The following is a 23,471-nucleotide window of genomic DNA, read 5'->3' as shown; positions in this document are numbered from 1 at the left end:
CCCATTGCAATCTTTGTATTCTAATGAAGTCTGACAGGGGTGCTTCCTTATAAAGTTCATAAAGTTCGTTGTTGTATCGACTTCTGAAGATTCCGTTTTCCCTTACAGGTCCTAGTATTCTCCTCAGTACTTTCCTTTCGAATGTGTAGGGCTTGTTTTTAGATGTTTCTTTCAGGGCCCAGGCTTCACTGCCATATCATGTTATTGGTCGAATTAAAGTTTTATAGATTCTCATCTTTGTATTTCGGTGGACACTTTTAGACCGAAATATATGGGAGGGGTAAAATAAGCTCTGTTTGCTTGCGTTATACTGTAACATACTGTATTCTTTTTATTTATGCAACTATGTCCTTTAAATCTGATTTCTTGGAGAGCTGCTACGTCCACTTCATACTTCTGTAGTTTATGTGCAATACTTTGCATTGCAGCATGGTTTGGACATTTCAGGTTCCCCGTCGTAAATCCATCGTTGAGTCGTTATTTCGTAACTTTTGTCGTTGTTCGTTGGCCCGTCCGGTTTGTTCATTGTTTCTAGCATTCGTGATAGCGGAGTTTAAGGTGAGCAGGTTATCGGCCTATTGCGCCTGAGTCCAGTGCCAGGGCTGCTGGCTATAGCTTCTGAAAAAGCTTTGGTTTCTCCCTTCCTCGTCTGCCCTGACCCTACCTTCAATTGGGGTTGGTTACCCAATTTCCAGTAGGGTTGCTCAGGTTTACCAGGGTTCAACCGTGTGATCAAGATCATACTTCTTGGAGGTGAGAATGGGAATTGAGTAGGAGAGGCTAGAGGTGTTATCTGGAAGCAACACCTTATAATGCGCATCACTACCCCATTTAAACGATGGAATCAATTAATTGAATAAGCATGATATTGTACGACATTAAAAAGTGGGGGCTACCATGACTACGACATATTACAAGACATGTTAGAAGACACAAAAACAACAAAGTAAATGTATTCATAGTCAGAGGATAATTTCCTCCTAAGTGTGAATGAATCAGGTGTCGTTTTATTTCGATTTACTACTCCTAAGTCTTTTGAACACCAGGTCGTTACTAAGTTTGAGGTAATTTGTACACTGTCAGCAATAATACCTCCAACTACTATGACTATAAATTTTTTGTTATTTTATATCATCTGGTTAAAAAAAACCTTTTTAAAAGATCTTCAACCACTATCCACCACAATAGAGATCTTAAGACTCCTCCTTGAGGACGTCCTTTTACAGATATTATCGAGGTAGATTGATTTCCTATACAAGAAGTAATATTCCTTGTACTAAATATGGATTGAGTCGATTTAATGCTGGAAAAGGTATACATTTTCTTGCTGAGACAGCGTTAATATACTGCAATAAGGTTATGTTAATATTAATGTTATACACGGATTATACGAAATATGACAGAAGCTCGAAACAAATGACTGTGAATGAAAAGCCCTATACAAGTCAATCCATTTGCGACCAAATAATCATGGATTGACTTGTATTTGAAACAATGTGTTCAATCTTCGGGACTACAAATCGCAAGTGGAGTCCAGCGGTGAGGGTTACTTCCTCTTCGGCATTATTATGTATTACACTACAGAAATCAGGAACTTCCCTCCTAAATATAATGTATGGCCATCAAACAAATTCTTCCAACCACTTTTTTAATGTTTGCAGCACTTTCCATGCTGTAGCAAACTTGTCAAATTGTTGATTTTAAATTGTAGCAGTTAAGTTTTGCAAGGTATGCTGCCCTCTTGTATCTTCTGCGTTATCTTCATCATATACAGTAGAACACCGCAAATCCGAATAATTGGGGAGACAGCCTGTTCGGATTCCGAAAAGTTCGGATTATCCGAAAGTTATAGCCTTAACTAGTAGTTCAAAGCTTTCATTGCGATTTTTAGTAGCCAAACGTTCTCGGAAGAGTGTGGACAATATTTTTGTACTCAAGTTGACTATGAGAGAACCAAAGTAAGTTTGTGTTTAACCTTTATAAACACTTTATAAACCTATATATTAAAGTATAATATTTATTTTTATGTCAAAAGTCCTATTAATCCTACATTGTCCAATTTTCTAGCTTTACTCTGTATAATAAACATGTTTTTAAGTTTTTGTCTTGAATTTTTAAATTTTTTTCACTTTCCGTTGGTTCGGATTTGCCGAAAGTTCAGATTAGCGGGGTTCGGATTTACGGGGTTCTACTGTAATTACTTCATCTAAAAACTTTCTGCGGTATATTCGTTTGGTTGCTAAAATTATTTCCGGATCCATAGGTTGAATAAGCAATGTATTTTTTGGCAAAAACATACAACTAAAGTTGCCATGTTTTGATCATAGAATATTTTCAGAGGGAGGAGAATTGTCTAAAATCAAAAAACATTTCACCTCTTCCGGCAGTATTCCCAGTGTCTTCTCTTGAAATGTTTTCACTGCTGGTACAAATTCTTTAAAATGCAATTTTTGAAGATATCTGAGCTGAACCATGCCTTATTAGAGCTAATAAAATTTAAACTTACATTACCAACCACTATGATGAAATTATTTATTTTAATAGCTCCACAATTATACAGGGTGAGTCATGAGGAACTGTACATACTCCTACCTCGTGTAGAGGCTCCTATGGGGAATAACAAATGACCATTAAAAAGTGTCTGCTCCCATTGTTTAATAATATACAGGGCGAGTTTCGCATTTTGACAGAAATTTGTATTCGTCATAATTTTTGAACGGTCAGATCGATGTGTCTCTTATTTTGGTCAATCGTTACACTATTACCACCTAATCAACTGATTTATTCAAACTAGAAAAAATCAGGTCCGGCTTCAAAAAAATTAGTTGGTTTGGGTCTTAGAAAAATTTCACCCTGTATACGCTTTTTGAAAACTCTAATATGAATTTTCCGAATTAGACAAATAGGCAATTAAAATGGAATATTTATTTTTTTCCCCACACGATTACTTAATTTTTTATAAAAAAATCAAATTTGACACTGAATAATTAAAAGTTTGGTAAAGTGAACCATAGATTTTAAAAAATTAACTTTTATTACAAAAATTAATTTTTTTTAACAAATATTTAACTTATGTTACCACCCAATCAACAGATTTATACAAACTAGAAAAAAATCAGGCCCGGATTTAATAAATTAGTTCGTTTTGGTCTTAGAAAAAATTTCACCCTGTATACTCTTTCTGAAAACTCTAATATGAATTTTAAAAATTAGACAAATAGGCAATTAAAATGGCATATTTATTTTTTTCTCCACACGATTACTTAATTTTTTATTAAAAAATCAAATTTATCAAAATCGGAATTTTAACCTAAAACTGAAAAAAAAAATGAAATCACGGTTTAACTCGCTACAACTCTGTTCCATTTTAATATTTTTTTTTCTGAAATTTTACAGCACATATCTCTTACCATTGTGAATATGAAAATTGTTGTAGACTTTCCGTCTTCTTCTCATAAAAGTTATGAATTTTTAAAAATAAAAGGTGCAGATTCGTGAATTGCAAAGTTAAATCGCAAAAATTAAGTGAAAAAATTTAAGATTTATATATTTGATCACGTCTATGTTAAACTATAGAGTCCAAAGAGAAGTGTTATGGGTTTTAGATCTTGACGTGGTATAGAAAAAAATGGTGAAGCTTTTAATTTTGAGAAAAACGTTTAATTTTTTTTTATTTTTATGGCAAAATTCCGATTTTGACAAATTTGATTTTTTAATAAAAAATTAAGTAATCGTGAGGGGAAAAATAAGTACGCCATTTTAATTGCCTATTTGTCTAATTTGTAAAATTCATACTAGAGTTTTCAAAAAGCGTATACAGGGTGAAATTTTTTCTAAGACCAAAACGAAGTAATTTTTAAATCCGGGCCTGATTTTTTTCTAGTTTGTATAAATCAGTTGATTGGGTGGTAACATAAATTAAATATTTGTTCAAAAAAAAATTTATTTTCGTAATAAAAGTTAATTTTTTTAAATCTAGTTTCTAGTAAATATTGTTCACTTTACCAAACTTCTAATTATTCATAGTCAAATTTGATTTTTTTTATAAAAAATTAAGTAATCGTATGGGGAAAAAATGAATATGCGATTTTAATTGCCTATTTGTCTAATTTGTAAAATTCATATTAGAGTTTTCAAAAAGCTTATACAGGGTGAAATTTTTTTTAAGACCGAAACCAACAAATTTTTTAAATCCGGGCCTGATTTGTTTCTAGTTTGTATAAATCAGTTGATTGGGTTGTAACATAAGTTAAATATTTGTTCAAAAAAAATTAATTTTTGTAATAAAAGTTTATGGTTCACTTTACCAAACTTTTAATTCATACTCAAATTTGATTTTTTTATAAAAAAATAAGTAATCGTGTGGGGAAAAAAATAAATATGTCATTTTAATTGCCTATTTGTCTAATTTGTAAAATTCATATTATAGTTTTCAAAAAGCGTATACAGGGTGAAATTTTTTCTAAGACCCAAACGAACTAATTTTTTTAAAGCAGGACCTGATTTTTTTCTAGTTTGAATAAATCAGTTCATTAGGTGGTAATAGTGTAACGATTGACCAAAATAAGAGACACATCGATCTCACCGTTCAAAAATTATGACGAATACAAATTTCTGTCAAAATTGCGAAACTCGCCCTGTATATTAATAAACAATGGGAGCAGACACTTTTTAATGGTCATTTGTTATTCCCCATAGGGGCCTCTATACGAGGTAGGAGTATGTACAGTTCCTCATGACTCACCCTGTATACAAATCCTGCCTCAAAATATTTGTAAGAATTAAAACTCTTAAATGCCTTCATTTGTTGACCTGTGTAGAAACTATTACTAAAAATAAGTAACTATGTCCATGTTAGTTAGCCTTGGAAAACCTTTTCTACTGTAGGTTAACTCATACCCCTTGAGGGAAAATAGATCTATATACCAACAGATTTTGAAAATATTCACTCAGGTTTATTTATTCACTGCTTAAAACTAAATAAAGTCGTTAAAGAACTTCAACAGCTAAAAGCTACACAATGTCAACAGCAAAATGTTCGGAAAATACAACTAAAATAAACTATTTTACAACTATTAAACTATTATATAAAAACTGTTATATAAACCACTATTTTATAACAACAATAACTGTTTTATAAAAAAACTATTAAACGTAAAAAACTCAATGCAGTACAAATATAAATAATTTCAATGTCTCCCAGGTTTCATATTAGTGTCATAAACGTCAAAGTCTTGAAACGGTATCCCAATGACAATGTCAATCATGACCAAATTATTGTTATACTGAATTCGCTCTACCGAGATTCACTTTGACACATTCGGAATAGGAAACATACAACACAAAAATTCCTACCTCACACTATTAACTGCTAAAATCAACTTAATCGTTCATTAAAAGAAGAAGAATTATTAGAAATAGGGGGAGTGTCTACTAATCTCATAAAATTTTGTGGAGTTTATTTCTACAAAATAATTTTATTTTGTACAATAAATAATTTTCTCATTTGTTATCAATACATTATAATTGTGTAAATAAATAATTATTGATTAGCGTAAGGTTTATGTTATTTTTATGTCTGTTTACTATTAATAATATTGGCTATGAATGAGCAGGTGCGTTGGTTGTGTAGTAATTTCCAGTCAATTCTGACAATTGAACCTTCCAAAAAAGAAATTACTAACGTCAGTGTCAAAGTGAATCTCGATAGAGCGAATTCAGTTTATTAATATACTTTTCCAATGTACTCAATAACATCGGTCGTTTCAATATTCAAGTATTTTATTTTTTTTTGCTGTTATGTGGATTCTTCTCACGGTGCCTATACGTTCCGGATGTTGGCGATCAGCATGGCTATCCTAACTTTGCTTGCTGCAATTCGGAATAGTCCGGTTGCACATATGTAAATGTATTAAACCACTTTTGCAGGTTTCGAAGTCAAGATATTCTTTTTCTCCCTAGTTCTTTCTTTCCTTCCAAATACCTTTCTCTGAAGAATGAGTTGTAACCAGCTATATCTCTGTTCATTCCTCATACGCATTCTACGTAGAACCTCAACATTATTCACACGATGTACCCATGAAATTCTTAAAATGCGTCTGTAACACCACGTCTCGAAGGCCTCGAGTTTTCTTAAAGAAGCTTCAGAAAGTGTCCAGGCCTCTACTTCGTATAATAACGTAGAAAATACATACAGTCGTAAAAATGAAAGAATACCCATGAACGAACATATAAAACACTCTGTATTTTCCTGTCACCGTGCCACAAAGAAAATTGTCCAGTGCAAGTACATGTAACAATAATTATTACATGTACTTGCGCTGGGCAATTTTCTTCGTGACACGGTGACAGGAAAATACAGCGTGTTTTATATGTTCGTTCATGGGTATTCTTTCATTTTTCCTACTGTAGCATATGATGATAGAGATTTCAGTACAAAATGGTAAATCGTGACCTCTGAAAAGAGGTCCCATCGTTACGAACGCTGATCTTGCTTTTCCTATTCGCTGTTTTATTTTAGTAGAGTGGTCCCATTGGCTGTCTATGTTGGTACTAAGGTATGCGTGGTGTCAGTTGGTTGTTGGTCAACCAAAAGCCGTTTATTTAATATTTTGCGCTTACTGACTACTACGTACTTAGCCATATGCATATCTAATGTTGTTTAGACGCACTTCGTTGACTAATACGCATTCCTGTAGTTCTCCCAGTGTTTGCTCGAAGATATGTTCAGAGTACATACAGTAGGAAAAATGAAAGAATACCCATGAACGAACATTTAAAACACGCTGTATTTTCCTGTCACCGTGTCACACAAAAAATTGGCCAGCGCAAGTACATGTAATAATTATTGTTACATGTACTTGCACTGGACAATTTTCTTTGTGACACGGTGACAGGAAAATACAGCGTGTTTTATATGTTCGTTCATGAGTATTCTTTCATTTTTCAGACTGTATTAAATAACACCGGAGACAGAATGCATCCTTGTCTCACTCCTCTATCTATGGAGACTGTCTCTGTCAACTGGTCATACACATTAGTGTTGGCAGTTTGGTTGTAATATAAATTATATATGAATCTCAAGTCTCTATCATATAATTCCGCTCCTTTCAAGATGGTTATGAGCTTATCATGTTATACTATAACAAATACCTTTTTGTAGTCAATAAAACAAATATATACGTCACAGTGAACGTCCATGCATCTCTGCATAAGCATATGTTATATGTTAAACTATAACAAATGCCTTTTTGTAGTCGATAAAACAAATATATACGTCACAGTTGACGTGCATGCACCTCTGTATAAGCATATGGCCAGCGAGCATCTCGAGTGCCTAAGGGTTTGCTCACTACGGAGAGCAATGGAGTGTATCTTCGCTCCGACCCTTGCTCCCTGGTATTTATATTCGTACACTCTCTCTCCGTAGTGAGCACAACTTAAGGCATCGCGGAATCCACCTATGTCCAGGATACTTGTTCTTCGCATTTTTTATCTTCTGCCGTTTATCACTTATATGTGGTTTATTATTAATTAATTATTTTATTGTATTTAAGGTGATGAAGAAGAGAAGGACGTATTTTTACAGAACGATCAATTAGATGCACCCCCTCCAGCTGCTCCCTCAGACGGCCAAGGAGGTTACTCGGGATGGAGTGCTGCTGCCAAACAAGAATTGTTCGAAAAGAGAAAAAAACTGAAGTAAGTAGCATTTTGATTTATCAATTTAATGTACGGAAAGAATGCTATAAAGGATGAAAAAGTTAACGTTTCGGTTCGTCGAAACGGTACCTAGTAAGTTAGTTTAACTGGGAATACCTTAGAACTGCTTAATAAGCAATAAAAAGCCAATAGCGAATCTTCTTCATGTGCCGTGCTCGATTATCGAGCGTTGGCTATCAAATTGGCTATAGTAATTTTGTTGACAGCAGCTCGGAAAAGGGATGAAGAGGATATGTTAAACCATTCTCTCAGGTCTCTCTTATTCAAGAGGATATGTTAAACCATTCTTCTTAAGCCATCACGTCCTTCGACCTGGCCCTCTTCTTCCGTCTACCTTGCCTTGTATTATTAACTGGAGTATATTATATCTCTCTGGGTGTCGCATAACATGGCCAAAATATTCGGCCAAAGTTTTCAATTTTTAACTGTTCTGACGACTACCGTGACTTTTCCCACCCGGTGCAAAACAACTTCGTTACGAATTCTATCCACCCAACTTATCCGATATACCCAGATTTCAAAGGCTTCCAATTTTTTGAGAAGTTATCTGTTAAAATCCAACCTTCGACACCGTACAAAAGAGTAGAGAACACATAATATCTCACTAATCTAATTTTCAGATTCAAAGTAATGTTGTTCCCGCATAAAAGTTTTTTATCTTAAAGAATGCAGCTCTGGCCTTCTCTATACGTATAATAATTTCTGTGTTCATGTCCCAGTTCTCATTTAGATTACAACCAAGGTAGGTGATACTGCTAGTTCTCTCTAATTGTTCACCATAAGCTGTTACTACTTGCGGTCGAATTGGCGTCTTACTGACAACCATCACCTTGGTCTTTGCGGTGTTTAGCTTGAGTCCATATTCATCACACGTTGTGGTAATCCTATTTATCAGATGTTGAAGTTCTTCATAATTGCTCGCAATTAACCCCGTGTCATCCGCGTATCTCAAATTACTAATATTGACGCTATTCATTTTGATACCACATTGAGCATTATCCACTGCTTTATTGAAAACAAACTCAGAATAGATGTTAAATATTAGTGGGGACAAAATTCAGCCCTGCCTCACTCCTCTTCGTATTTGAAGTTCTTCAGACGTGTCCCGGCCAATCCTGATGTTTGCACATTGATGCCAGTAAAAATTTTTAATAATGCGTAGATCTTTATCATCAATACCCACTTTCTGAAGAATGGCAATCATTTCAGTATGTTTTACTCGATCAAAGGCCTTCTCAAACTCAATGAAACACATATAAACCGGATGTCCGATATCTCTGCATCTCTGTACCATAACCTGAATACTAAACAGTGCATTTCTGGTCCCAAGGTTATTGCGGAATCGAAACTGTGTATCACCAAGCTGGTCTTCTATTTCTTGGTACATCCTAGAGTGCAAAATTCGTAGAAATATCTTTAAAACTCATCATCTATGACTCATCAAGCTATTGGTTCGGTAGTCACTACATTTTTTTTTCACCCCTGTGACTAATTAAAATAATCATTATAGAAGTTCTCAGGGACTTCAGACCCTCGATAATACTGTAATATTTTATTCTGCGTTTAAATTTTTCAAAAATTCTAATTAGTTTTCTCAGGATTAGAAAAAAATTAATACGATAATAGACACACGAAAACTTCCTTCCAGTACGGACTACACTTGGAAACGAAATGAAATTATTCGGCACTTCGGCAGAGGTAACAGCATGGTTTAACAAAGAATTATTTTTTAAACAATGGTAACACAGAGAAACTCGGGGTATCACGATAAGGAAAAGCCGTTACATTTCAAATGGTCAAGCAAAACATTTATTATTTCAACAACTGCGTTTATTGTTACCATGAACGCATTGATTGTGGTTATTAAGCGCAGTAATAGATTGATTAATGCATTCGTTGTCATAACAATCAGTTTACATCTATGGAATAATCATATATTACTCTATATTAACAACATTTGTACATTTTTTTTAATGAAATCTGTACGTTGTCACGATAAACCGATGTAATTGCTTATCACCTACGAAATCAAGAAAGTGTTTTAGAAAGAATTACCATTATTTATTAAATATACGAAACTAACTTATTGGCTGAATAAATTGAGTGTTATTGATAAATGTACCTTTTTGTTAACTTTAAGATAAATTAATGTTGTTTAATTCTTATAATCAAAATCTAACCCTCACGCACAAGTGGTAGTCCATGTGACAAACAACTTCAGTGAGAAACTGGGTTTATTTATTATGTACTACAATTAGTTGATACAAATAAACTCTATCTCAGTTATTTTCACAATTATTATTCAATCATTGTGACAATAACCAAATACATTCATCAATGTCTAAAAGTTCGTTGAAACAAAAAATTAAATTGTTGTTACAACGAAATACTATTCAATAATCACTGTTAATCAATATTACGAACTAAATTTTTTTGAGTGCAAGATCTATTTCAATATAAGACCAGAGTGGATTTCCTGCTGGTAGATCTTGTCTTGCGTATTGTAACAAATTATAGAAAACCAACAGCTAGATATTTGCCCACGCATTTTAGGTATGTTACCATCTTCGATCCTTATACATACATATTAGATATTAGATGCTTTTCAAATAAATCCGTTGATTATTATTAGATATACAGGGTATTTCATTAATAATTGGAAATATTTTAACTGTAGATTCCTGGGCTCAAAATATTGAGGTTTAACCCAAATCACCTAGTTAGTCCGAAAATAGTACCAATGGAGCTCTTTGAAGTTTGAAAACTGTGAAATACACCGTTTACTATACAAATCAATTGGAAAATTTTGCGTTTTTTGAATTTAAAAAAATTTCAACAAAATAATATTTAAAAAACGACGGTTTTTAAAACTGGTAATACGTTTATTTATCTTTCAGAGATGAATCGATTTCATCAATTGCGAATTCCTAGTACCGGTCAAAGCGGCTAAGGTTAGATCAGCGGTTATTTTATCGCATTATTTTTTGTGTCTTTAATTTTTAAGCATTTTTGACACTAGCTTATTAAATTATTAGGTATTCTAGTATTAAAAGTTACTCTTGCTTTAAGTCGGTATAATACACGGTTTTTTTGAAAAAAAAAATTTTCAAATTTTGTTCAAATTCAAAAAACGAAAAATTTTCAAATTTATTTTTCTAGAAAACGGTGTATCCTACCTACTTAAAGCAAGAGTGACTTTTAGTACTATGTAACGTTACAAACGTCACATCTTTGTTATTTTATTTTTAAATAATTATTTTACTTTATTTTCTCTAATATGTCATTAATAATTTTCTTCTATTTGTTTTACCTGTTTTCTTCGTTAAAAACTCGTTGGCGCCCTCTTTTATTATCCTCTTTTATTATCTTCTATTTAATATATCTCTTTTCATCTAACATCTAAGTCATCATACTGAGCCTACCTCTCTAGAGTTCACGCTGTCATTTCAATTCTCAAAATGGTGGTAATGGAATACCTCACAATTTAATAATCCAGTGTCAAAACTGCTTCGAAGTTAAATACAAAAAAGTTATGCGATACAATAACCAAATACGAGAAATTTGGTTGCCCTACCCAAATACGACGCCTATGGCCGGTACTAGAAATTCGTAATTTATGAATCGTTTTTCTAAATATGTAGATAGTACATTCTTTCACGGTTTTTGCTCTAAATTTTAAGGAACCGCTTGAATTGACATGAAATTTGGCATACGCATAGCTTACATGTCAAAGAAAAAAAGTGATATTGTGCCGATGTGTGCTTTTGCCCTGGGGGTGACTTTCACCCCCTCTTGGGAGTGGAAAAATATATGTCCAAAATAAGTCCGGAAATGGATAAACTGACTAATTTTAAGTAACTTTTGTTCTATAGAGCTTTTTCCCCAAGTCAACCCTTTTCGAGTTATTTTCGAGTTATTTTTGAGTGAATATGTTCATTTTTCAACAAAATAACCACATTTTTAGACGGTTTTTCGCAAATAACTCAAAAAGTAAGTATTTTGCCGAAAAAAAAACGTTCGTAGCAAAAATATAGCCTGTAAAAAAGTAAAAAAAATGGTGTACGCGTGAGGTCTCTGGACCTCGTAGAACCAGAGTTATAGCCAATGAAAAATAGGTTCATATTCACCAAATTTCAAATAGAATATTTTGACGTAAAATATCCAAAAAATTAAGCACTTTTTGGTGAAAACCCATTATAACTTTTTTAAAGGGTTTAAAAAAAGCTTTACTTCTGTTTTTATATAAAGTTTCTAGCATCAATTTTAAGTAAGTTACGCTCAAAATAAAGTTGGTCCCTTTTGTTGTGGCAAAAAAAAATCTGGAAGACCACCCCCTAATTAGCAACTTAAATGAAATTAGTCGTTACCGCTCCACAAAATATTTTAGTTATGTTGTGTTTATATGATCTGTAAGTTTCATATATTCAAAGTGCTTATTTTTGAAAAAATTTGGTTTCAAAAAAAAATTTTCAAAAATTTTAATTTTGAAAAATATGCTTTTTTTCAAAATAACTTAAAAATTGTTAGAGATACCAAAAATCTCAAAAAAACAAAAAAGTCAGTATTGCTTTTCTGAATATCCTGTATTCTTTTGTTTTTCTGTAAGACAATAATTGATTAAGATTTGGTGTTTCTAAATTTGCATACATTCGTGATCAGTGACTCGTTCAACCCCTTTTAACTACAGCCCTTTTAAAAATAAGGACTTTGAACCGATGAAACTTACAGATCATATAAACAATACATACACGAGTCAAGAAACTTGTGAAGTCGTAACGATTAAGTTCATTTGAGATACTAATTAGGAGGTGATTTTCCCGATTTTTTTACCAAAAAAAGGGTACTAACTTTATTTTGAGCGTAACTTGTTTACTTTTGATGCAAAATTTTTTTTATAAAACAATAATGAAGCTTTTTTTAAACACTTTAAATAAGTTGTAATGAGTTTTCCCCGAAATGTGCTTCATACTTGGTTATTTCACGTTAAAGTATTCCATTTGGAATTTGACGAATATGAACCTATTTTTCATTAGCTATAACTCTGCTTCTACTAGGTATAGAGACGTGATATATACACCATTTTTTAAAATTTTTTACAAGCTATATTTTTGCTAAGAATGTTTTTTTCGACAAAATACTTGTACTTTTTGAGTTAATTGCGAAAAACTGTCTGAAAGTGTGGTTATTTTGTTGAAAAAATGAACATATTCACTGGCAAATAACTCGAAAAATATTTACTTAATGAAAAAACTCTATAGAACAAAAGTTACTTACAATTAATCAGTTTATCCATTTCTGGACTTAGTTTGGTCGTATATTTTTTCACCCCCGGGGGAAAAGCACACATAGGCACAATATCACTTTTTTCTTTGACTTATTAGCTATGTGTATGCCAAATTTCATGTCAATCCAAGCGGTTCTTTAAAATTTAGATATTTTGCAATATTTTACCGTTAAAGAACGGACTAAGAAGCGTTCTAGAGTTATTAAAAAAACTAATTACAAGACTCCATCTTCAAAGAGCTCTAGCTTCATTGGAAGCATTTTCGGACTAGTTGAAATAATATTTCCAAATTATTAATTGAAACACCCTGTATTAATATAACATAATTTTTGTAGAAGTTTATCCAAATTCTCCATTATAAATTTGAAGATCATCGGTTGGGCACGCGGCAATCAATCAATATTATCAATAAATTTCTAAAAATATATTAAAGTGTTTGTTGCCTAATTCGCAATCATTCATAGATAATTCCAATCACATACATAATATTTGCCTTAAGGCCGGCCATTGGTAATGTTACAAGTATAGGCGATCCCATCACCTTTATAAAGTACACCACTCATAATCTAGAGCATATATGTATACCGAAAAATGCTTAACCTACTAACAATATATCTCGCTAATTACAGCCATATTTTTGCTACCCTACCTGTTGTGTATTGTTTATAAAAAAATGTGAAAGTTTTGCTTTTTTCTCAATAAATATAAGAGCGTTTATATCTAAATTACTCAAGTATTTAAATGAATTTCATGATAAAAGTCCGTTTAGCACTAGCCTACATGTAACGGAAGGATGTAACGTTAAAAAAATGTGAATTAATAAAGTACTTTTTGCGTGGTGTACTTTTAAAATAAATTTCTGGAATTAATAGAAATTGGCATGTGAAACGTAAATCTTGTACATATAATACACAAAAAGTATAGGAATCTGTAAGAATCTAAGCTCTGTTAATGTAGCAATTATGTATAAGATGGCGCTACGAAAAAAATTAAATAAACATAAAAAATTCAGGAGCGTAATGGCCCGTTTGAAACTTTCCTTAGGAAATTTCGGTACTTGACAAATATGAGTTTATTAGGGGTCCGGACAAATAATCCCCGGACAAATAATCCCGGACAAAAAATCCCCACAAATTATCCCCGGACAAAAAATCCCCACAAATAATCCTCACAAATAATCCCCACAAATAATCCCCGGACAAATAATCCCCACAAAAAATCCCGGACAGATAATCCCCACAATTTTTTTTGACAAAATATCCCCGCAAAAAATCCCGGACAAAAAATCCCCAAGAAATATTTTTGCCCAATAAAGTTGTCAAATGAATGCTTATAATCCAAGGATGGTACTAAAGATGAGAAATTTAGACTGTCTGTCCGTCGGTACGTCCGACCGCGCATATAACTACTCCGTCATTATGCCAGGTAGAATGACACACGAGGGGTCGAATGAACGGTTATAATCCAACAATGGTACTACAGATGAGCAATTTGGTCCGTCAGTCTGCTTGACCACGAATATAACTCCTCCATCACTGTACCAGGTAGAATGACAAATGAGGTGTCGAATGAAAGCTTATAATCCAAAGATGGTACTAAAGATGAGAAATTAGACCAAGGATGTCTGTCCATCGGTCCGTCCGACCGCGAATGTAACTACTCCGTCATTATGCCAGGTAGATTGACAAATGGGGTGTCGAATGAACGGTTATATTCCAACGATGGTACTAAAGATGAGCAATTTGGTCCGTTGGTCTGCCTGACCGCGAATATAAGTCTTCCGTCACTGTACCAGGTCGAATGACAAATAAGCTGTCGAATGAAAGCTTATAACCAAGGATGGTACTAAGGTTGAGAAATTTGACCAAGGCTGTCTGTCCATCGGTCCGTCCGACCGCGAATGTAACTACTCCGTCAATATGCCAGGTAGAATGACAAATGAGTTGTCGAATGAATGGTTATAATCCAACGATGGTACTAAAGATGAGAAATTTGATCCGTCGGTGTGCCTGACCGCGAATATAACTCCTCCGTCACTGTACCAGGTAGAATAACAAATGAGGTGTCAAATGAAAGCTTATAATCCAAGGATGGTACTAAAGATGAGAAATTAGACCAAGGCTGTCTGTCCATCGGTCCGTCCGACCGCGAATGTAACTACTCCGTCATTATGCCAGGCAGAATGACAGATGAGGTGACGAGTGTATAGTGAACGGTTATAATCCAACCATGGTACTAAAGATTCACTCACGCATTTCGTTTCCGAAAGTTGCACTTTCACGCACGACGTGCGGGAAAGTAAAATACCTTGTAATATTGCATTATAATATATTATAATACATGCAATAAACTAATATTGAAAGTTTGTTTTTGACAACCTTGTCAAATAATTGATTTGTGTATTTTCACTTCTAAATAAAAATCGATATAACTCTATTTTTTGTGGCTTTTTCCAAACGTACGGCCCTAGAATAAATATTATTCCTAACTCGTGCGGAAAGTGTGTTCCTCGCCCGCTATCGCGTCGTTCGGGTCAACGGCAGTCTCGTGCGTGAAATTATCACTTTCCGCACTAGTTAGGAAAATAACTATTTTATGATGTCGATATTTTCCAAGTTATGGGGGGAAATAGTGACAGTTAGAGGTTAGAGTTAGAGCATAACTATTGAATTGTCTCGTTAATTATGAGTTTTACGACAAAAATGTAGGTACCTATAATACAAAAATAGAACTTAGTAGATAGAATTAACTTTTACATAATTTTGAATTTTGATCTCTTTCATTTTTTTTACGAATATTTAAAATTGTTTCAAATATGATTTCCTACAATTATTTCTTTTTGACAATTTTTTTCGTGCGGTTGATATTTTCCGAGTTAGCGGGAATATATTAAAAAGGGGTGGGGGAGCATAAATATTGAATTGAATCTTGTTTCCGAGCTGCCCCAAATTTTATAATTCTAACCTTTAGGGGAGTTCAATAGTGGTGTAAATTTAAAATTGCGACTGAATTCCGCTGAAGGGTTAGCCGTCATATTGATTTTAAAGGAGAACCGTTGATGCTAAATACCTCCACCATTTTCAACTTTTTTGCTCTACTGCTCATTATTTATAATAGTTCCCAGGTAGCAAGGCTGTTTAACGCGCTCTATCTGAATCTGCGTTCCATTAGTGTGCAGATGGGTTATAGGTATAGATAGGGCTATTATAGCAATCGCCATTAAACCGGTTTTTGGTACGAAAATAGTGATTAGCAATTAAATTTAAGCATGAATTGTAATTTCGATTACCAAATATCGAATTCCAATTGTGAGTTCTTTCAAAAATCGTGCATGCAGCACTCTGCTTTGAATAACCCTGTTCAAAACATCCTATTTGTGATGATAATTGCTTGTCCTGAAAACGATAATCTTGATTGTAATACAAAAAAACCTATTCATTTTTGTAATTTCAAAAGTATTTGGTCATCATCATCATCAATGGCGTTATAACTCTTCGAGACTCTGCCACATTTTTTATGTGATATTTGATACCGTTCACGTTATCAACACCAGTAATAAAAATTTAATGTGTTTCTCGGTCGATGATCGAAATGCCACATCAGCGACTTGTTAATTATTGTGTTTTGACTGGAATAAGAATGTGAATTTTAACCGAATTTTTAACGTGCATACAAAAATTGCACATACAATTTTTTTTGTTTATGCTTATTTTTTATTATAATAAATATGTTGATTTTCACCCATTCGTGAGCAAAAATTTGGTTGTTTTGACTTCTGAGTAATACCAAAAAGTCAAAAATCGTTATAACTGAAAAAACTCGACAGATTTATGCTCGATAAACTCATAATACTCATAAAGCTAATAAAATATTTTTGATCTTTTCGTTTCACATGATTCACTGAGCGTTGGCTTATTTTTTAATATTTTTCCTTATTTTTTTTTAATTCATTGAATTATAGCGTTGATTGAGATATTAGAGGCCGTCCAATATATCAATCAACGATTATAGTGAATATGCTTATTTAATTTAAAAATAAAATAATTCTATCCTCTTCTTCTTGCTGTGCCTGTCCGTGACGAATGTTGGCGATCTCCATGGCATGGCAATCTTTATTTTATCTGCAGCAATGCAGGAAAGCTTCACATATGTTGAGTTGAACCAGGTTCTGAGGTTCTTTAACCAGGATGTTCTTCTTCTTCCTGGACCTCGCTTTCCAAATATTTTTCCTTGGAGAATGGCTTGTAGGAGGGCATATCTGGATTCATTTCGCATAATGTGTCCAAAGTATTCCAACTTTTGAGATTTGATGGTCTCGGTTTTTCCCCATTCTTCTGTAAGGACCTCCTCATTTGTGACCCGATCAGTCAATGGGATTTTAAGAATTCTATTATAAGTTCAAAAAAATTCAAAAAAATATGCTTGAAATATTTATTTCAAACTCTAAGCTCACCCCACCTTAAGGATAGCTATGACACGAATCTGATAGGCAAGCCATGCAAGTCGTTTTTGTCTATGTATGAAATTTAATAAAAAAATGTCTCATCCGGAAAGCAGATGGGTGCAGGTCGACCTATATTCGGATCTTAGACTATAACGTATATATAGTTTCGTAGAGTTTTGCTATCAGCCGTTGATGATTTGCTGATGAACGCTACTCGTGTTATTTCTTTCCGTTCATGTTCACAAGAGCATGTGTTAACAAGTAATTGGACTTCGTAAGTCCTAGGTTTTCATCCAAAGTAATCGAAAGTAGAACTGGAAGTCGATATTTTAACTCTTCGTGTAACTTTGCGTCGATTCATATACGATTTTACTAATTTTGGATCATATTCATTTACATTCATACCATACTTTGAGTCACTTTAAAACAGATACTTGCGGTTGCAACTCTAAAACTGAAGTCCGATGTTAAATTACTCATCTTTAATACCATCCTTGTGTTATAATCTTTTATTCGAAACCTCATTATTTGTCATTATATCTGTATTAATACGGAGGAGTTGTATGTAGGAGGACAGACGGAAAGACACTCATGAAACCGGAAGTATATATTTGTTCTCGCCTTGCGAAGGCTCGTCGAATAATATATCACTTTTACTATTCCGGTGACTTTAAAACAGTATTTCCGGTCCCATTTGTAAAACCGGAAGTACTTGGTCAAATTTCTCACCTTTAGTACCATCCTTGGATTATAAGCTTTCATTCGACACCTCATTTGTCATTCAACCTGGTATAGTGACGGAAGAGTTATATTCGCGGTCGGACGGACCGACGGACAGACAGCCTTGGTCAAATTGCTCATCTTTAGTACCATCCTTGGATTATAAGCTTTCATTCGACACATCATTTGTCATTCTACCTGGTACAGTAACGGAGGAGTTATATTCGCGATCAGGCAGACCGACGGACCAAATTGCTCATCTTTAGTACCATCGTTAGATTATAATCGTTCATTCGAAACCTAATTTGTCATTTTCCCTGGCATGATGACGGAGAGAAGTTACATTTGCGGTCGGACGGACAGATGGACAGGCAGCCTTGGTCAAATTTCTCATCTTTAGTACCATCCTTGGTTATAAGCTTTCATTCGACACCTTATGGGTCATTCTACCTGGTACAGTGACGGAGGAGTTATATTCGCGGTCAGGCAGACCGACGGACCAAATTGCTCAACTTTAGTACCATCGTTGGATTATAATCGTTCATTTGAAACCTCATTTGTCATTTTCCCTGGCATAATGACGAAGAAGTTACATTCGCGGTCGGACGGACAAATGGACCGACAGCCTTGGTCAAATTTTTCATCTTTAGTACCATCCTCGGTTATAAGCTTTCATTCGAAACCTTATTTGTCATTCTACCTGGTACAGTGACGGAGGAGTTATATTCGCGGTCAGGCAGACCGACGGACCAAATTGCTTATCTTTAGTACCATCGTTGGATTATAACCATTCATTCGACACCTCATTTGTCATTCTACCTGGCATAATGACGGAGTAGTTACATTCGCGGTCGGACGGACAGATGGACAGACAACCTTGGTCAAATTTATCAGCTTTAGTACCATCCTTGGATTATAGGCTTTCATTCGACACCTCATTCGCTATTCTACCTGGTACAGTGACGGAGGAGTTATATTCGCGGTCAGGCAGACCGACGGACCAAATTGCTCATCTTTAGTACCATCCTTGGTTATAAGCTTTCATTAAATGTTCTAAACATTAATTACATTTTCATTCTAAATTAGACAATTAGACAAATTTGAGTGATATAATTGTTCTTCCCTGGTATAATTTTATAATATTGGGACATGAGAAGTAGGTAACAAACTATGATGAACCAATATGCGAAATAGATTTTTCCAATACTTTTGGTTTAGATTTTACCACGAGATACGAGCACAGTATTTATCCGAGTAAAATTTTCAGCGAGAACCCGTCCTTAAACCTCCTAGAAAATGAAAAGTTCGCACCTCATATATAAAACGATTTCGAGTCATCTTAGCGAGACCGCACCTGCATACCTCTCTGTACTGAAACTAAACTATCAGCTGACTATAAAGTCTGGAGTCCGCGCTTCGCTTAGATATATATTGCGTTATTTCTCCGATAGAGGCAGCATCTCTCGGGAAAGAATCTTTTCTCTCTGTTGCACTGCGACTTGGGGACCTCTCTTTCATACAACGGCCGGCCTTAAACTTGAAAAATAGTTGGGCAATAAAACCGTAGAGATGACCCCTACCTACCGCAAGATAAAAAATCACGAATTGTTACGCACTTTTAGATGTAATAGATTGTTCGTGGTACTGTGTTGCCACTTTTACTGAAATTTCTTAGATTTGAAAAATTTAAAACAAATAAACTATTATTATTAACTGTACCAAATTTTATTTTACTTAAATTGTCCAAATAACAACTCTGTGGATCATAAATTAGATATTTGTAGAATTATAGCTGTATTTAAAAATTGATTTATTTTGTGATAAATTCCCTGGTCTATAATAGTCGTGTGGATGTATTTAAACAATGCAAGTTACTGTAATACATGTACGTGTTTTGGAATAACCATGTTGCCATTTATTCAAAATATCATATTTGTTAGGAAACTTTAATATTTTATCAAAAATTAGTTTTTCAATCATTTTAGAGACCACACTTGTTACAGTGATGGGTCTGTGCTTAGACACTAGAAAATGATCTCCTTTTTGAGATCACTAGGTAATTAACAGTTTAAAAAAAATGTTGTGAAATAAGACCGTGGCAAAGCTATAAATTGGGCTATATATTTAATTATTTTATATGTAAATACGGATTTGGTCAATAGCAGCTGATAGGCTGATAGGGTATTGCTTAAATGTCATCTTCCTATATCAATTGCTACTACCTCAGGTACCTCAAAAAGTGTGTTATTAGTTCTAAGTCTTAGTTCTGAAATTATAAAACATATATGATTATTTCAAAATTCTTTAAATAACGTACCTACAAAAATACTCATTTAATTTGTTTGTTATTTGTTATGGATTTTTCAATGTTTCCAACTCAGCTTGTTTGTGTTTTTCCAGTTTAACGATTTACTGTCTTCTATCTCTTTTCTTTTTAGAATTCTTTCCAATCTTATTAGGATTGTAAACAGGGCGAATAGCTCGGGTGAGTCCAGAAAAATATTTCCATGAGATTTTTTTGCATAATCATTTTCACAAGATACCCCAGAATAAGGTACAAGAGGTCGCCCATGCGAAAAGTGGCCGTAATTTATTTCAACAACTTTTTGTTAAACGAATCGTAAAAAATAATTTTTTCGGCACGGACAAATATTTTAGGTCTTTTGGACCATTATTCTGACCAAAAAATATATCGTAATTTTATCGTTATCGTAAGTTGATCGTTTTCGAGTTATAAATACCTAATTTAAAACTGAAAAAAAAACGAAAAATGAAGAATTTTCAGGGTTCAAAATCACAAGTAAAAAATGTTCTTTTTGAATTCATTAAGTGAATAAATTCAAGTTTAAACATTCTTATCAGCCTTTATGAATATTTTTGGCTTATTTTATTTTAAAACATTAATGCGTTTTTTAGCAGTAGATTCCATTGTTGAATTATTTCGCTATCCGAAACGAAGGTATTTTTATTTGTATTTATAATTCAAAAAATTAGGATCTATTCAATAGTTTGAATACCTACATAAACAATAGTTTAAACGTACAATGAAACCTTTTGTCTCAAAAAAAGGAAGGGTAAAATATTTTTTTCTATTATAAAATTATTAAAATTTTGATGTATTTTGATGTATAAATATTTATGGTATACCTATAGATATTGATGAATTTAAATACGTAAATAAACAAAGTGTTCGTTATGATAATTCTCGCATTTTTAGCTTGTTACTTTTAAAATATGATTTTTTTTGGCATATATATCATACTATACCTACCTCGTTTTTAAACTAGGAGGAGTGATTCAAATTTACCGCACCGTAATACTTATTTGTAATTGGTTCAACGGCAGGCAAGTTTACTCCACTCTTATGAAATTTTGACACTATTGATATTTATCAAATTTTGACACTAATGGCATTTAAAATTGACAGGTTAAATAAAGTTATATCTTCGATTTTTTGTGTTTTCTGCGTTAGTCCTTTAATATTTAGATTTTTAGTCTGCATTTTATAAAAAACAGTTATTTTTAGAACTCTTTAGCGAGCGACGTATTAATCTTTCCGGAACCGTGCTACAAAAACTTACGCTTCAAGCCGTGTGGGGTAACTATGGTACCCCACTAAAATACTTTAATAAATCATTTAAATTGTACACTATCGTTTGTAAAGTTATACAGTAAAGTACTAGTCACTGAAATAATTTGTTTTTGTTATCAAACAATGTACATTTTTTTATTTTGACCTTTTATTAGAATTTGCTCTTATTCATTATTTTTACAGTTAGGATATACAGATTTCCTACTATCAGTTTTCTGAATGTACTACATGATGTTTTAGTTTTTCTGTCTGATTTTCTGTAATTTCCGGTGTCAACTGACCCTTTGATTTCAATTCGCAGTAGGCCATGCGTGGTAACGGAGGTACCCCAAGTAATTATAATTTCAATTTTAGTAGAACATTGAAATTATATCTAATAATTTTTATAAAAAATCGATTTGGTAATGTATTTTCTAAGATTACCTGGAGGGAGAAAAAAAATATATTTTGAAAAGTTATAAAAACAAAACCACATCTGGGGTACCTAAAATACCCCGCACGGTCAAGGAAAGGTTTATATATGTAGGTAACATAATATTTATGGATTATCATCGAAGACCGACATGATCAACCAGAAAAGATGAATCTGGTGATTTTTCTAGCGACATTATTGAGTGTGAATCTGTCTTTTGAGTTTACTCCTAGTGTAAAAACAGGGTATAGTGACGTCATACATCTGGGCGTGATGAAATAATCTATGCTTTTTAAATAAGAATAGGGCTCGTGTGACAGCTCGTGGAAAGGTGCCTCAATCCTTTATTCAGTTATATAAACATTTATATAATTATTTATACAGGGCGTCCAAATTTTATTTATTACATTAATTGACACAAAAAGAAGAATATATGTAATTTGACAAGTAAACATTGCTTTTCGCTTAAATTTAATGTTCAAGCTGCCACCCACCTGCCCCTTGGCAGTTTGAACATTTAATTTAAGCGAAAAGCAATGTTTATTTGTCAAGTAAATATTTTTTTCTGTTTTCTGACAGCAGTAAAATGCATTTTGATTTAGATAGATATAATTATAAACATTGTTCTTTTTGTCAATTAATTTATTTAAAAAAAATTTTTTCGACACCCTGTATAAATAATTTTGTTAATGTTTATATTACTACATAGATAATTGAATAGCTTTTCAAATGAGCCAGCACACGACCCCCATCGATTACGTCATCGCGCCCAGACGGATGACGTCACTAGTATGATATATATGCCAAAAAATCGTAATTTAAAAATAACAAGCTGAAAATGCGAGCATTATCATAACGAAAACTTTGTTTATTCACGTATTTTAATTCATAATATGGAAAATTGCTATCATGAAAAGTAGTTTAGAATTAATAATTATGTTTTAATGTGCAATTATATCATTCTAATTTAAATGTTATGAACTATAATAGTATATTAAGTATGGAGAACGGTAAGGGTTTTATACCGATCGAAGACAATTGTTTTAGGAGGAGCGGAGCGACGACTCCAATTATTGTCTGAGATCGGTTACCCTTAACGTTCGACATGCTTATAACGTTTTTTGCACGATTGATGCCATTATAAATTATAAAATTAAACATTTTCGTCATATTGACTAGTTTCATTCATTTTATCAAGATAGATACTTTGGTTGTTAGGTAGTAACTAGGGTGCATAACAACAATGGAGCATTGAGTTTTTATTTAGTTGTCAATAATTTTAAGTACAATTTTGATT

The 23,471-nt window shown here is 33.2% G+C and overlaps 1 protein-coding gene across 3 annotated transcripts in view; it reads left to right on the top strand.

The window, feature by feature from the left end:
* Positions 1 to 23,471, top strand: part of LOC126883135 (acetyl-CoA carboxylase) — a 465,330-nt gene that overhangs the window by 207,642 nt on the left and 234,217 nt on the right. For all 3 annotated transcript variants that reach the window (XM_050648387.1, XM_050648384.1, XM_050648388.1), the window contains exon 4: positions 7,557 to 7,701. In XM_050648387.1, the coding sequence (XP_050504344.1) occupies positions 7,557 to 7,701 (145 nt within the window). The remainder of the gene's footprint in view (positions 1 to 7,556; positions 7,702 to 23,471) is intronic.

This window comes from Diabrotica virgifera, chromosome 4 (assembly GCF_917563875.1).
Source record: "Diabrotica virgifera virgifera chromosome 4, PGI_DIABVI_V3a".
In the NCBI taxonomy this organism is placed as follows: domain Eukaryota; kingdom Metazoa; phylum Arthropoda; class Insecta; order Coleoptera; family Chrysomelidae; genus Diabrotica; species Diabrotica virgifera.
The sequence above is the reverse complement of the archived record's forward strand: the minus strand, read 5'-3'. Positions and strand labels throughout refer to the sequence as shown.